Source organism: Lathamus discolor, chromosome 3 (genome assembly GCF_037157495.1).
Source record: "Lathamus discolor isolate bLatDis1 chromosome 3, bLatDis1.hap1, whole genome shotgun sequence".
Lineage (NCBI taxonomy): Eukaryota > Metazoa > Chordata > Aves > Psittaciformes > Psittacidae > Lathamus > Lathamus discolor.
The window spans coordinates 34,451,522-34,466,687 of record NC_088886.1 but is presented as its reverse complement, the minus strand read 5'-3'; the positions used below and the strand labels follow the sequence as shown (position 1 = coordinate 34,466,687).

Here is a 15,166-nt window from a genome sequence, read left to right as displayed (position 1 = left end):
ACAGTTATGTATGGTTTATATCAGAGTCTCCTTTTGTTTATAGAGCGGGTGCTACTTCAAGACTTCAGCTTAAGGGAGCTCTGAAGTCAGTCTTTGCCTGAACTCATACCTCAGTACTTACTAATTTGGTTTGGACAGAAGCGTTTCCCCCTCCACCCCCGTCACCATCCCGTCTGGCACCAGGAGCAAGTGAATCACACCAAGGACAATCTGATTGCTCCAGTAAGTTAAAAACAGTTAAGAGGAAGATTTTTTCCTATACAGCAGGAGAAAAGTGGAACACAGAAGTGCTCACCTCCCAGAATGCCTATACTTGGGGTATTTCTGGGTGGTTTTTCTCCACTTTGAGGTAACACACAGACACACCAGAAGAATCAAACAGAGCACGACGAAACCCGATCAGCAGAGCCATGCGACCAGTAGTGCCAGCACCAGCTAGCTTATTTCCTTTTTCTGCTCTCCACAAAAACATGATGCTTTCAAAAGGCTGTTAAAGGCGCATAGTTTCCACGGATTGTTACAAATATGCACCAGTTAAAATTAGGTCACCCTCTACCATTATTCTAGCAGCTGAGAAAAGAAGCAGTTCAAAAGGGAGCTCTCATGGCAGGGAGCATACCATAGAAAAACAAGTACCCGAGGGGGAAGTTCCCTGGAATATAAGCTTGATAACAACAGTTTTAGGTGGTTTTCCAGGGCTTGGTCTGGTTTTTGTTTGCTTGCTTGGCGTTTTTTGGTTGGTTGGTTAGGGTTTTTCTCTTTTGTTTTCGGTTGGTTTTGTTTCTTGTTTTTTAAACTTATTCCGGTTCAAATATTCACATATTTAAAACTCCAGAAGTTCCAGTTCATCTTCAGTTCACTTCAATCCCTCTGTCCTCATATTGATGGGATTGGCCTACCGCAGCAGGAGGACGAGGAAACCAGAATCCAAAATAAATATTTACTGACAAGTAGCTTTTTAAGCACCCTTCTCCTCTTCATCAGGAGCAGCTCACTGTGTTTTGCCACATGACAGGGAAGAGCTGTGGCTCCAAAGCAACAGTAAGAGCATGTGAATATACTCTTCTCTATAGTCAAATGATAACAAAGGCATGACAGATAAACAGGCTCTCTGTGTGCATGCACACACACAAGTACACATATACACAGAACTTGTGCCCATGTGTACAGAAGTTTTTGGAGCTGGGGGAGCTACTGTCTCCAAGCAGAATCAAATATTTGGCAAATTCCTCATGCAACTGTGCTGACAACCATTTCTCCACCACATATTAAGTGTAAATAAACCCAGACTTTGAAATAATTCAATCCCTCCCCAACTCGACAGGAGTCATCCACAAAAAGACCCCACCAAGAAAACAAATCCGTAAAGTCTGGACATTTTAAATATTCTTGTAAAGAAGTTCACGGGTTTGAAATTCTGTTCTCCATGGTGCCCTCGCTGTTCTCATTGTGAGATCTGCTTCCAGGTGTTTATAGAAATTTAAAGCAAGCCTACTGCCTATTGTGTATTTAATCCTGCAGCAGGTTTCTGCGGGTGGAAAGAGTGGCAGCCAGCCCACGTGTGAGCAGAGCACCAGACTGTAGCAAATTCATTTGGCAGCCTATTGCAGCTGCAAAACTCAGCTTTGAGAAGAGATCAAGATTTATCTATTAAAGCACAGACTTTTCACTCCCTCCTCATCATGCAATCAATAAAAAGCACGGGGAAAGGGGGGAGGGAGAAAAAAGAAAGAGCTATTTATTTTTTGTGACAGTTTCAGAACTATAATGAATTGCTTATTCTAAAAGAGCTCTGTGTGTTACACAGTGCTTGCACACAAGACCAAAAAGCCGGAGTTCAGCAAAGCTTCTTGTCAGGCCTGAAACAGGTCAAACCCAGCCAAGACAATGTGCTAGGACGCTCCACGTTCAACATGTAACTAAGGCAAATGGGATGACTTCAGGTGAAGCCCTTACCTTATATACCTGCCCGTAGGTACCATTGCCAACAAGCTCCACCAGTTCAAAGATTCCTGCAGGATCCTAAAAGAAAAGGAAGGGGAAAACAAAAAATTGCTCAGTGTCTTTTAAATGTAATAGAAATTATCTGCTATTAAAACTTACGTTTTCTTACGCATCAGCTTTGGAATAAAACAAGCTAACAGGCAGGATGCAATTTCTGACTTCAAAACAGAGTTTTCCAGGTATATATTCCTGAGGTCAGCAGCATTAGTGTTACTTGGCCTAAGTGTTATTTTTGGTTTGGTGCATTCTGGCCTTTGACATTCTGGTTTATCAACTGAGACAAGTAGATTTAGGGCAGCACTACACGAGTGCACAGTGATTTGGACGGTAGCACTGAAGCACCAAAACCTATCCCCAGGCCTCCCTCCACCCAGTGTGTGTCCTGCTAGTGAAGGGTAGTCGCACACAAGTGCACACATGTGCGAAAGCTGGAGCACAGCCACCAACACAGTTAAAATGACGATACAAGCAGAGAGGCACAAGGAAGGGTGGGGACAGAATAATCAGTGCTGCTATATTCTCCTCCAGGTGAGTTTTCCCCTTCCAAAAGCGTTATTTACACCCTTCTGCTCCTCCTCCCATACTCATCACTCCAATTTCAGATACAGCAATCCCCCTGGAAGCTGGCAGATACAAAGGCATGACAGCACTCAGGGGTCTGTGCACCCACCACCCACAGCACTGGTGAACCTAGCTCCCACCATCCACCCATCATCCCTAGAGGATTTTTAGTCCCTTGAGCTATCGAATGACTTGGCATGCCATGAGCAAAGGACTGCCAGCTGCAATTCAAGAGAGTGCAGATGGGTCAAGTAATGGCTCCCACAGGCAAAGGAGGATCAGCCAACAGCACTCCTTAGGAGACAGGAGAGGGACACCCACCACCATGCTATGGACATAGAGTCATCATTCATTACAGAGCCTGCATCAGCTTAAGAGGACTTCTGGGTTCAAAAGTCAAACACTGGCTCTTTGTGAGCAGCTGAGGAGCAAGGTTCAACATACTAATAACGCCGCAAGTAAATGAATCCAAGTCTTGACATGACTGAGGCAGCTTTCTGCCCAGCCCAGAACACGTACTGCCACATATCTGCCCGAGTTCGGCACACCTCCGCATCAGGGTCACTGCAACCTCTCTGATCACCCTGTGTTTAGAAATGCCACATCCCTCTTCTGCCTGTTCCCCCATCACATGAGCAGCTTCCCCAGGCTGCCATGTGGGAAGCCCCAGAGAGCTCCAAGGGTAGGAGCATCAGCTCAGTCTCTGGTGGGACCAACTGTAGCAGAGGGCAGGGGAGCGGCACTGGAAAAGGTCTAGAGACCACTGAGGATGCATCTGCCCTGATGCACTGGGATGCAATTCCCCAACTAACCTTCAGCCAGACACTTGGCACCACAGGTGAAGCTGAGGCAAAACAGGTTTCTAGCATGCAACACCCATGTGGTGGCTTTACTGATTTGGTACAAGGCAGCAAAAAGCCGTGAATGGATGGGAAAGGGAACCGGTGGTACACTGGGCTTCCATGCTGTGTGAGAATGGAAGGAAGGGAAAACATGGCAGCAGCTGCTGTATATTCCTTGAGTTTCTTTCTTAAGGGTTGCTCTCTGCAGTGCTGAAACAACTCTGAAAAAGGCTTTTCCAGTGCTACAAGTACATCTATTTTTGAATATTCATCAGGAGATTAAGGGAGAAGAAAGCTGTGCCTAGGGCAGATGATCAGCGGGTTTGGAGAAACATCCAGGGATGCAGCTGGCCATTTTGGATAAAAAGAACTCCTCTTTGCAATGTATTTCCAACCTCCTTCCACAAATCCTCAAACCAAAGAGAACACCCTCCCACCATTCCAGGCCACTTCTCACTCCTCTAACATGCGTCAGACGTGGTGCGGCTCTATTAGGTTTATCCATGTCCATCCATCACCTGCCAGCCTCATGCTTGTCTCCCCTGCCACCATCTCGCTTTGGCCAGTGCAGCTCTGTGCTGGCCAAGGGCAGCTCACGCACAAGGAAAGCTTTCCCCCACGGCTCCCACCATCAGAGCTCCTGCTCCACATCCCACTTGCAGCGCAATTTCTCTGCTGCATGTCCCCCTTCATCCTGCTTTCTCTGTGCATTTATCCAGAAGCTTCGCCAAGGTAACTGGGCACCGGCACAGTGCTGAGTGACACTTCTCCCCTGACTGCTGGCACGAGCAGCCCAATCTCAGCACAGCCATGGCAACACACTGGGAATGCCAGCAATGCACCGTCAGCGAGCAAAGCCATGCTGCCCTCCTCGGCCCTGCTCCTTCCCATGCAGCAGGCAGCTGAAGGGACAATGCTTGTCCCCAACAGCTACTGTTAGTGCCCAGGAGTAATGTGTCATTAATTGCTCTTCCAGAAGATACACAGCAGAGGATGGGGTGGGCAGGCGGGAATATCCCTCTTTCCACTAGTCTCCCCTGGACCAGTTCCTACAGAGAAGAGCTCTGCATTTCAATAGCTGCTGGGGAGTGGGGAACAGGTTGTCCCCCAGCTCAGATGCTTCAGGAGGGTACCAGAGAGCAGTGACCGCAGCTTGGGCAGGCTGGAGTGGGCAGCAAGAGCGGAAAACATGGAGGCACACTGCATGGAAATTCTTCTGTTAGCCAGGGAAAAAGAAATCCACCCTGCACAGCTCTGACCAGGGACCAATCCAGGCCAAGCAGGGAGTAATCTCAGACCAAATATAGCCTGTGCTGCAGATCAGGGCTCACAGCAGCGTGCTGCGTTGCACTTGGCTGGGGGTGGCCTCAAAGCTCATTACACACAGCTGCTTCCAGCTTAGTGCTATCACCTTCCGATGATGCCCTCTTCTCCATCGAAGGACACACAGTTGGTGAGGCTGCAACCCTCCTGCCACAGCAGCCTCCTCTTTCCACACCCAGACTGCCTTCAGAAATACTACTGATTTCAATTTTTTTACTGAAAACATCTGAACTAAATAGGAAGCGCACAAATAAAAGGAAAAAATGAGGAAAAGAAGATGCACTGTTTAAAACAGGGGGAAAGAACCAGCATTTAAGACAAACCCACAGTAATTTTCAGCTGCACATTAGCTTCACACAGAAAAGGATTTGTACAGTTGTAGCAGCACAGGGCTCTGTGAAGAGCCCTTATACCAAGGTACGGTCCTTCCCTCCTCCCTGCCTGAACAAAGCAGGTGACCAGAAAGGCAGGCAGCTGCAAGAGCAGGGGCAAAATTCAGCACCAGCTGGGGCTGTGTTCAGGAGAGCCTGACCCCCATGCACCTCAGCAGGCAGGGCTGATTTCAGACCACATTAGCTCCAAGCACTAGAAATTAAAACCTTGTCCTGGTTCCATAGGGGCCAGCAGCACCATTTGCCCCCATGACAGGTCCAGGAGGGGCAGCCCCCAAGCCCAGGCAGGGGCTGCAAAGCCGTACAGACGCCAAGGGACATTTGCACATCATCCGCTACCAGCTACTCCTGTTTTAGGCCTGCAGCAATGCACAGCTAGACCATTTCCTGCTAAGGAAAGGAGTTTATTTTTAGTTTAAAAAGTAAGCTTTGCAGGCTCAGCACCCTGCTCCCAGAAGAGCCCAGCTGCAGCTTTCTCCATAGGAAGGTGCCACTGGCCCCAGCATGGCCACTTGCCCACCCTGGCACACAAAGCCCCGTTGAGAAGGAGTTACTAAGGATTTGTGCCAGAAGACACAGGAGCAAATTGAGACATGGGGCTCTTCACAAAGCAACAGAACACTCAACAAGAGCATCTTTCAGCTGCTCATGGGATGGGAAATGTTTTATAGTGGCACCCAAGGCAAGGGCTGCGCAGACCCAGGGGTCCTGCAACCAGGAACAGGCTGGCACCCGAGCTCTCCCGTGCTGGGATCTGACCCTGCTTCCACAGCTGCAGCCAGAAGAGGCTCAAATTCAAGAAGGAAATTGTTATGCTCTTCACCCACCTCCCAGGAAAATCAGTGGTACTAAAGTCTTGGCTAAAACCAGTCTGAGATGCAGAACAAGGCAAGAGTGTCATCTTTTCCAGCAATATCTTGGGGGAGGTGAAAGAGGGAGTCCACTTTATTTCAATAAACAGTATATTTAAAACCGCTGCATTATCAGAAAAGGGACTTATGTACGTGGATGATAAAGCAGGATGCATCCAAATTTCAGCGACAAAACACGCATCCTTTCTGAAGGGCTTATCGGCATGGAGCATGCAGCAGCGGGGCTCCCAGCAGTAGGACGCTCCCGGTTAAAACCACTCGCTCTGTCTAACCCAGACCCCAGCAGAACTAAAGCTGAAAGACTTCGTTGCCTACACTGTGACGTCTCAACAAGTCCAAGGCACAAAAGAGTGAACACTTTGCTTGAGGAGACCATTTAGAGAGTAATAGCCATATCCAGGGCTAAGTCAGCTAAGGTTTATGGGCTGCAGGTGTCTACCAGTGTTGGCTATGATGACCACTAAGTTAGTCAATCACCAGTCTGCAGATCACCAGTTAGATGTCCTTAAACAGTCCTTAAATATAGCCATGCAGATGTCCACAAACAAAAGGTGCATTTATACACAGTCTGTACACCAAACTTGCTTGTTTTCCTTGAAAAAGCCTCATTTTTCTCCCTTCTAGCCTACACAAAACATATGTAACAGAAAGGGTTACATGAGGGGACAGCAGAGAGATGCTCGGAGGGAACTGAGGGGCACACCAATTAAACCACGATTGCTGTGAATGCATCGGAGGGGAAATGAGAGATCAGAGGCTCTATAATCATTGTGCACTTAGTCCCCCAATTCTGAGCAGCTAATGACAACTTCCAGCCAAAAATCATGGAGATAACCAGTCATTAAGCAAATGTTATAACCCTAGAGAAGGAAAATGCACTGTTAACTGGAGGCAGCACGCAGTTATGGGTCAGTAACAGAGAAGCATCCCCAGGCACTAGTTAGCTGAAGCAACTCCGTGGCACTAGAAAGGGTTTTTTAATCTTCGCTAAGAATAAAGCCTGTGAACTAATGTTCCCAAACATCAGGATTTTACAAGCCTCTGCCTTACAGCTCCATAATAAACCAGCCTCAACAGGAGACCCCATTAAACTGATAAGGCATCCTCAAGAACCAAAGCAGGCTTACAAAGCCATTTAACTCATGACCCTTAATACTAGACCCAGTTAGCTCCATCTGTGTGCAGGTGCCTCTGCTTAGACAAATCCTGGTGGTCAAAAGGAGAGATTCTGGCACTGGGAAGCACCAAGGGGTCATTCTACTCAAAGAGTTGGCTCTTGTAAATTAATGACAGCTGTAATCCCACCCAGCATCACACAGCTTGGCATGATGGCAATGGGCAGCACTCTCCATACAAGCAGTGTCTTGAGATCTGGTGTATGTACACAACTGCCTGGAGAAAGTCGAGTCTTCTAACTCCACCAAGCTTCACACAGGAGAGGAAGATCGTTAATTCAGAGCATGAGAAAGGCCTTGCAAGAAATGCAGAGGAGACAAAGCCCTTCAGCAGTACAGTTCGATACGTAAAATTGTCATTGGGGCAATGTATTTCTAATTATGCAAAACATCATTATGAGACCAAGTATAATGATCAAGCCTTTAGTTCTCATACTACATACTTGTCTAGGTTCTGTTTCCCAAGGCGAAATGCCCAAGCTAAGCCATGCTCTAGGAAGCCATCCTTCACGCTAGCGAAGTCAAAAGCTCCGTACACAGCCATGCATATCTCCCAAGTATCAGGACCCAAGCAACCTCAAGCTCTATCAAGTCAACTGCTGTTCTTCCTGAAGACACATCAACTCGCTCATTCTGCCATACTTTTTACACTGGCCTCTACAGCAGGAATTGAAGCACTTGTATGATTCAAAAAAATGAGATCCGGATCTCTTTGGGGAAGCTACCCCATAACAGCATGTAGTTCAGAGAAAAACTGAGGGGTTTGAAGGGTACTTGATGATAGAGTTGCTTTTTAGTTATCAACTACTTGTCTCCATCTTCAAGGCACTTCTGATTAACAGCCCTGTAATATGAAGATGGACTGCGCAAGCCAAGAAAGGATTGCTAATATAGCTGCAAAGCAGGAAGGCAGAGGCCAAAGCAGCAAAATATTGATCCAGTTACCAGAAACTTCCAGAAAGAGATTGGGGACGTTACTTTTTTGCTTCAAACACTGCCTTCCCATCACACAGACATCACCCTAAGCCTGCCCATTAATTAAAGCAGTGCAAAAAACCACTCAACAGGCTGCACAGGTATTTTTGAGATATTTTGCTTCAGCGAAGTAATGAAGCAGAACCATGCTGGACTACTAGGTGCTATTCAGCCCTCACAGGGATTGCTTCATCTCATGTCTTCTCCTCCTAGCTTTGTACTCTTCCCTTCCTTCGCCCACCCATCCAGAGACTCACAAGACAAGCTATCATCAATGCCATCTACCACTGCACCTCCTGCCTACTCAAGCAATACAAGCTGCTCTACTTGGAAGAGTAATAAGGAACTCGCCGAGGGTTTTGTTTTCATTTTGAAGACGCAGTTTGTCCTCCCTCACCCCCAAACACCCAGCTCTGGATCTGAAACGAAGATGTTAGTCAAGAAACAACACTCCTATATAGCACAGGAGAAACTGTTGTCGAGGCTAAGTTATTAACAGGAGAACAAATTCTCCACTTGACAGCTGAGAGAAGCCTGTTTACAAATCTATTTGAACCAATCCTCTTCGGCAGCTCTCGAGGAGCCGTTTCTCCAGCCCCTGCCGAGAGCCATCTCCTCTTCCGAAACCATACATCAGCTCTCCCGGGTCTCTCTAGCTTTGAACGGCAGTAAAGCTTCAACTACCGCATGCGCACCTCTTTCCTTCCCAAAATGTTAAGACCTGCCAATAGATGGCAGCAGCAAAATTAAAGGAGAACTAATCACCACACTGGGCTTTTCAGTCAATAAAGCTGGATTACTTCTTCAACCACTACCAGTTTGATTTAAGAGCTAAGTGTGGATTTATAGCCACCAGCCAGCAAAGGTATAACCAACACCACCACTGAAGGAAGCAAGAAATTCCCCATGTGCATATGCAGTCCAGTCCCACTTGGTTCTGCTGAGGCCAAACCACTAACACTACAATATATTGACTATTCCAAATTTCCTGCTCATGGATTAGCACTAGCACACACAAAATTAGAGTTCATCTGACCTAGTTTCTCCTTTCTATCATGTCAATGGAAAAAGCAGCCATTCGGTACATCATCCACAAATAAAAAACACGGGAGCTCCAAGCCAGTAAGGAACACATACAGGCCTGGAACAAAGATTTTTTTCCAAAGCAAGGTGATGTATTTGTACCACAGCAAACAGTGGGTCCCAAAGCCCAAGATGCAGCACTGATGCAGGGTAACAATGACTTACACAGACATACACAAAGCTAACCTTCGCCTAACAGGGCCCACTGGAGCAGTCCAGCCTAAGGAAAAGCCATCCACCAGCCACATAACACTAATCAAAACAAGGGTCCAAGACGCCCCTACATGCTTCAAAAGCCTGACCTAAGCATCGCTAGCAACAAGGTGACTCCATCTCATCCTGATGTCACTCAAGCAATGAGCTTTAACTTGAAGCTAAGGGAGATCAACATCTGGCGCCCATGAGTCTCACCATGGTAAAATGATGCTGACTGAAATATTCAATAACCCTTAAGACAACACAATTCTACTTATTCTTCATTTGAAGCTGGACTTCCTCCAAATCAGACAGTCCTCTCTCGTTTTTAAAGCTCTACAGCACATCCTGTAGATCCCCAGGGCAGACTCCACTAATTGTTCGCAGTTGTATGATAAACCCTCTTTCCAGTTCACAGAAGACTGTTCCTCTAGAAGAGTTAGAAGTCAATCAGTCCAGAAGCACCAGCTAAAGCACTACTGCTAAGTGAACTCTGAGGTTTTCCATGCAGTGTTAGATGAATGCAGCCTCAGTACAATCAGCCACTTCAACATATGCCTAATTCAAGCACACAACTTCAACAGGACAATATATAAAAGGCCTGGCAAAGCTCAGTGTCTCTAAAAAGCAACGGTGCCAATTATAAATCATACCTATAGTCCCCAGAAGATCTAAAGCCACTACTAGTATTGTACCACACTTCTTTGGATGCAGACATCAATTAGAGCACAGCAGCTGGACACTCTCCTCACTGAAGTCACTTATCTGCAGTTTCAGACCAATAATTCCTAAATGTTTAGATCTCATCTCTCTGAGAAATTAAGAGTTTCACCTTGGCCAGCAAACGTTTGCATCAAGCTGAAATTGCTACCTACTAGTAAATGCTGTCAAAGGGTTATGGGGTCTCAGAGGAGCTGGTTTAATTACTTACCAAAGCAGCTGTTTCAGGAGCTAGAGCTTCTTAACATACCACTCCTAGAGTTACACTCTGAAAAGCAAGGTTGCTGCCAAGCTCACACCAAAAGGAGAGAGCCCTCCCTCGCATCCAGGAGAAAACAAAAACTGGCTTCCCAACAGCAGGTCACGTTTGTGGTTTCATCTGTGGATGTGTGTAGGGATGACGGCTCACAAGCCAGTTTGCACCTTTACAAGTCACTGCAGACTGGACACCTCAGCTGCTGAAGCCCTCTCTGGAGATGCTAAGGTCTGCCATCTGTGATTGCTTCTGTCAAGAATATACAGCCTTGCTCCAAACTTGTAGTGAGAGCTGTGACCAGAGCAATGCCTTAAAATGGGAGAATGTCTCACTTCCAGATGCTTTTAAGAGCAAGCAAAAGCAAATCTATTTTAACACCCTTCGCTTTTTAAAAGCAGGGTGGCTTTGCACCTCCATGCTTTTAAGTCACAGTTGAGGACATGGGCTGAGACAACCAGGGATAAGTTGACAGGGATAAAAACCTAGTGTCATTGTGGCACCAGCAACCTATAGTCTACAGCCTTCAACAGCAGAGATCCATGCAACAACAGCAGAGATCTGTGCAACAACCATCATGCAGGCTCAGCAGGTATGCATGCATGCAAGCCAAGGAGACTTAAAGCCAAGGGAGAGATAAGAAGTCATCTGGGCCAGAGCTGTGACCATTCACATTCACCCAACAGCACCAGATGAGCATCACGGCCAAAGATACTGGGGGGGTTTCATCTTGTGGAGCAGCCAGGAACCCTTCATGACATCTGAACACAACAGGAGTTAACAGGTCTTAAGAGAGACAACATGGGTGGAGAGCTTTGCCCATCAGGAATCAGTACATCCTGGGTGAGGCCACATCTGGAATATTGCGTCCAGTTCTGGGCCCCTCTGTTCAAGAAGGACAGGGAATTGCTTGAAGGAGTCCAGCGCAGAGCCACAAAGATGATTAAGGGAGTGGAACATCTCCCTTATGAGGAGAGGCTGAGGGAGCTGGGTCTCTTTAGCTTGGAGAAGAGGAGACTGAGGGGTGACCTCATCAATGTTTACAAATATGTAAAGGGTAGGTGTCAGGATGATGGAGCTAGGCTTTTTTCAGTGATATCCAGTGATAGGACAAGGGGCAATGGGTGTAAACTGGAACATAGGAAGTTCCACGTTAACATCAGGAAGAACTTCTTTACTGTAAGAGTGACAGAGCACTAGAACAGGTTGCCCAGGGGGGTTGTGGAGTCTCCTACACTGGAGATATTCAAGGCCCGCCTGGACAAGTTCCTGTGTGATGTACTGTAGGTTACCCTGCTCTTGCAGGGGGGTTGGACTAGATGATCTTTTGAGGTCCCTTCCAACCCTTGGGATTCTGTGATTCTGTGATTCTAATGTTTTGTGGAAAACGAGGCAGAATCCCTACAGACACGTCTGGAGAAACATCACCTCCCTGCTGGATTCAGGTGAGTTTCTCACACCAATCCAATTTTCACAGATCATCTGGAGATGGAATTATCTGATGGTTTAGTGCTTCTCGAAGAGTTTACCCACAGCCTGTCACCTGCCATCGGCTTCTTGCGCTTGGCTCTGTAAGGGCTGGTTAGCAGAAGAGAATCGTAACTCTCCAACAGTACCAATAGTTTAAAAAAAAGACAAAATGGGGAGAAAATCACATCAAATTGTTGAGCATTCAACTACTTGGAGAACTCTCTTAAGACAGACTGTCACATAACCAAAACATAACTATACTTAACAAGCTCCCAAAACCATGCATTAAAAACACATTTTTACATAGAATTGCCTTGACGAAGTAGCAAAATTATTTAAAATAATATCCAATATGTTAATTTGTGTGTTTCACATCTGGGCTTTTCTCACCCAAGATTTAACATGTTGCAGGGAAGGGGGGGAAGGCTTCTCACCTTTTTCCTACATTTCACAGGCTGCCTCCATTAATGACAGACTACGGGGAGTCTGAAAGTTTGGTCTTGACAGACACTCACTTAAGCTGGTCCCACAAAACACGGTCCCACAGCAAAAAGCAAGCTCCTGCCTAATGTGTGCCAAAAACAAATTAAAAAAGGCCTGAAAGTCAGGGACAATCCAGAGTTGCTGGAATGATTTACAAGAATTTTTTGCCAGATCATAAAGTATTTCCTATAGCAAGACTTCTGTATTTCTTGGTGGCTTCTTACATTGTGAATCACTCCTGTAAATTCAGGGAGATGCTTTTTATTTCAAATCCCAATGCCCCAAATTACAAACAGTGCAGCGATACGGCACAGTTTATTTAGTTTAGTTCATTTGACACATGCATTACAATAGCGCTACAGCTAAGACAAAGTGGAGGGACCTTTCTCACACAGGCATCCTAGGAAGATGCAAAGCTGGTTTTGCTTTGCAAGTCACTGTGGTGCCCCATAAATCCAACCACCACCTTTTGCTTTACGGGATCACTTGAGCTCCCTGTCAAATTACAGCCTCGTGACACCTCCCTGCCTTGGGAGCTCTCTGCTGGCTCCAGCCCCTGCAGCCAGCCGTGACAGACTGTGGCCTCTGCCTAGCTAGAGCTCCATTTTTTCTTTAGCTCACACAAGCAGGCTGGAAACATCAACACAGCATGCACGCAGCAGCAAACCAAGCCCTGCGAGACCACAGGTACCAGATTGCTGAGGGCCAGTACAAAACAGGAAAACAAAACAGGCGGTGAAATCCATAATACTTATATTTTCAACATAGACATTCCACCCAGCAGCAGACCAAGCTCTCCAGCAGGCACAAAGTGCCCCAGGAGCCCAGCATCCACTGCTTGTCCATCTCACCCCTTCCAATGGTCCTTCCCCATCTCACCCCTTCCCATGGTCCTTCCCCATCTCAAGCATGGGGCAGCTCTTCAAGTGCACTTTCTCCAACCCAAGAGAGACAACTGCACATCCCCAGGCAGGATCTGGCCCGCAGTCATAAGTGCTGAGATCAATCATGTGGGTGTAAGGATGTGAATAGGGGATGGGAAACATTCATAACTACTTCTAAATTAATTGCTGCTATTGTTACATGATTTGCTAAACTCTCCACGGCTAGGTTTTATTTTAGAAAACTATGAACATATCAAATTAATCAACTTAAAATAAATGGGCTTGATTTATTTATTTTTGCTGTATCTACTCCTCTTTAAGCCTGGCAAGTCACTGCATTCTTTCCATCCTGTGAAAGAAAAAGAACCGGGATTTTGCTTTATTGTTATTTTAAAGGAACCTCTACAAAGCTTGTGAGTTCTGCAAGTTGAAATCATGGCAAAGGTATGTTGTAAAGGAGGACAAGTACAAGGCTGGAGCTCATTTCCACGTGCTGCAGACCCGGGCTCTGTGCTGGGAGCCCACCAAGTCTCAATACACAGTCCAAGCAAATTAGACCTATTCCCCAACATCTCAGACCTCCAGAGAGTTGAAAGATACCCTACCACACAGCAAAGCCTGATGAGCAAACAACAGGGGCCACTCCTATGCAAGACACCTAGTCCCAGCCACAATGCTTGCAGAAAAGTCCTGCAAGCAAGGGAGAAATTTCATCTCCTCTAGCCAGTTTTCACTTGTTTTGAATCCTCTGGAAGGTGGGTCAGCATCCTTCTTCCCTCCTAATACCCTTCCCTCAGCTTCAGCAACACAGCAATGCCTCTGCCAGCAAACTAAAAAGAAAAGCCCTCGCATATATTATACTAAAGAAATTTAATCTTGTGTTCCACAGAATATTAAGTGGATTACATCCACAGCCTCAAAGGAGAAAAACACTGATCTCCATGTATCTTGTGCTATTATTTACCCCTACTATTTTTTCTACCAGCCTAACATTAATGATAGTTTCCTGTTATTTACTGCAGAGCTCAACTGGCTCAACAGACCAAGCAACGAGAGTAAGAGTGGGATCTGTCAGTGGCCATGAGGAAGATTAAACCACTGCGGCACTGTTTCTGCACAGGACAATGTTCAACAAAGCCAGCTTCACTTTTTTGGACGACTTCATGGCAGGATCACCTTTGAACACCCGTATCTCCTTGTAAAGGTAACAGAATAGCACAGATCCTTTAAAAGAAAATTGCTAACATGCTATGAAATGTGCCATTAAACCAGATCCACCAGAGATTGAGAGATGGCCATTTCTGACCCCTGAGGAATGACGGAGGAAGAACAACAAAAACCTGAGGTGCCTGATGGCAGAAGGGAGCCCTGACCCCCGGGTGAAGGAGAATGCCACCTCCCGGGGTGATCCCTGCCACACATGGGAGCATCAGCTCCCCACCCGTGGGCACTGCAGCCACCACCAGCACAGGAAGCCCAGTCCTCTGTTCCCAGCACCCTGGGTAACCATTCAAACCACTGTGAAGTGCCACCAGCAGACACCAGTTCTACACTGTCTTTGCAGAGGTGTTAATGACTCCAAAGCACAAGACTCAGATAAGAAGCTTTAATACCATTTAAATGCTTACCATTAGGAGAAACTGAGAGAGCTTGCTAAGGGCCACACTCTCAGAGGGAGGCATATCCATTGAGCGGCTGCTCATGTGGGAGGAGTGTATATTACTCAGCATGGAGTAAGCAAGATCAAAGCCTCTCGAAAAGGATGCAACCCACTGACAGCGATGCAAACTCAGCCCAAGCTTTCCTGAATATTTCACGAGCAAGCTGGTAAGTTTAAAAGGCCAAAAGGAGAGTTCTGATGATGCTGCACAAAGTAAGGAAGGAAAGAAAAAGAAATCTCAGGATATGTTCTACTTTCTAGACACAATACACAA

The 15,166-nt window shown here is 46.4% G+C and overlaps 1 protein-coding gene across 7 annotated transcripts in view; it reads right to left on the bottom strand.

Annotated features, from left to right (window-relative positions):
• The window catches only part of TNIK (TRAF2 and NCK interacting kinase), a 164,151-nt gene that overhangs the window by 133,411 nt on the left and 15,574 nt on the right, over window positions 1-15,166 (bottom strand). For all 7 annotated transcript variants that reach the window (XM_065674578.1, XM_065674583.1, XM_065674584.1 and 4 more), the window contains exon 2: window positions 1,957-2,022. In XM_065674578.1, coding sequence (XP_065530650.1) covers window positions 1,957-2,022 — 66 coding nt within the window. The remainder of the gene's footprint in view (window positions 1-1,956; window positions 2,023-15,166) is intronic.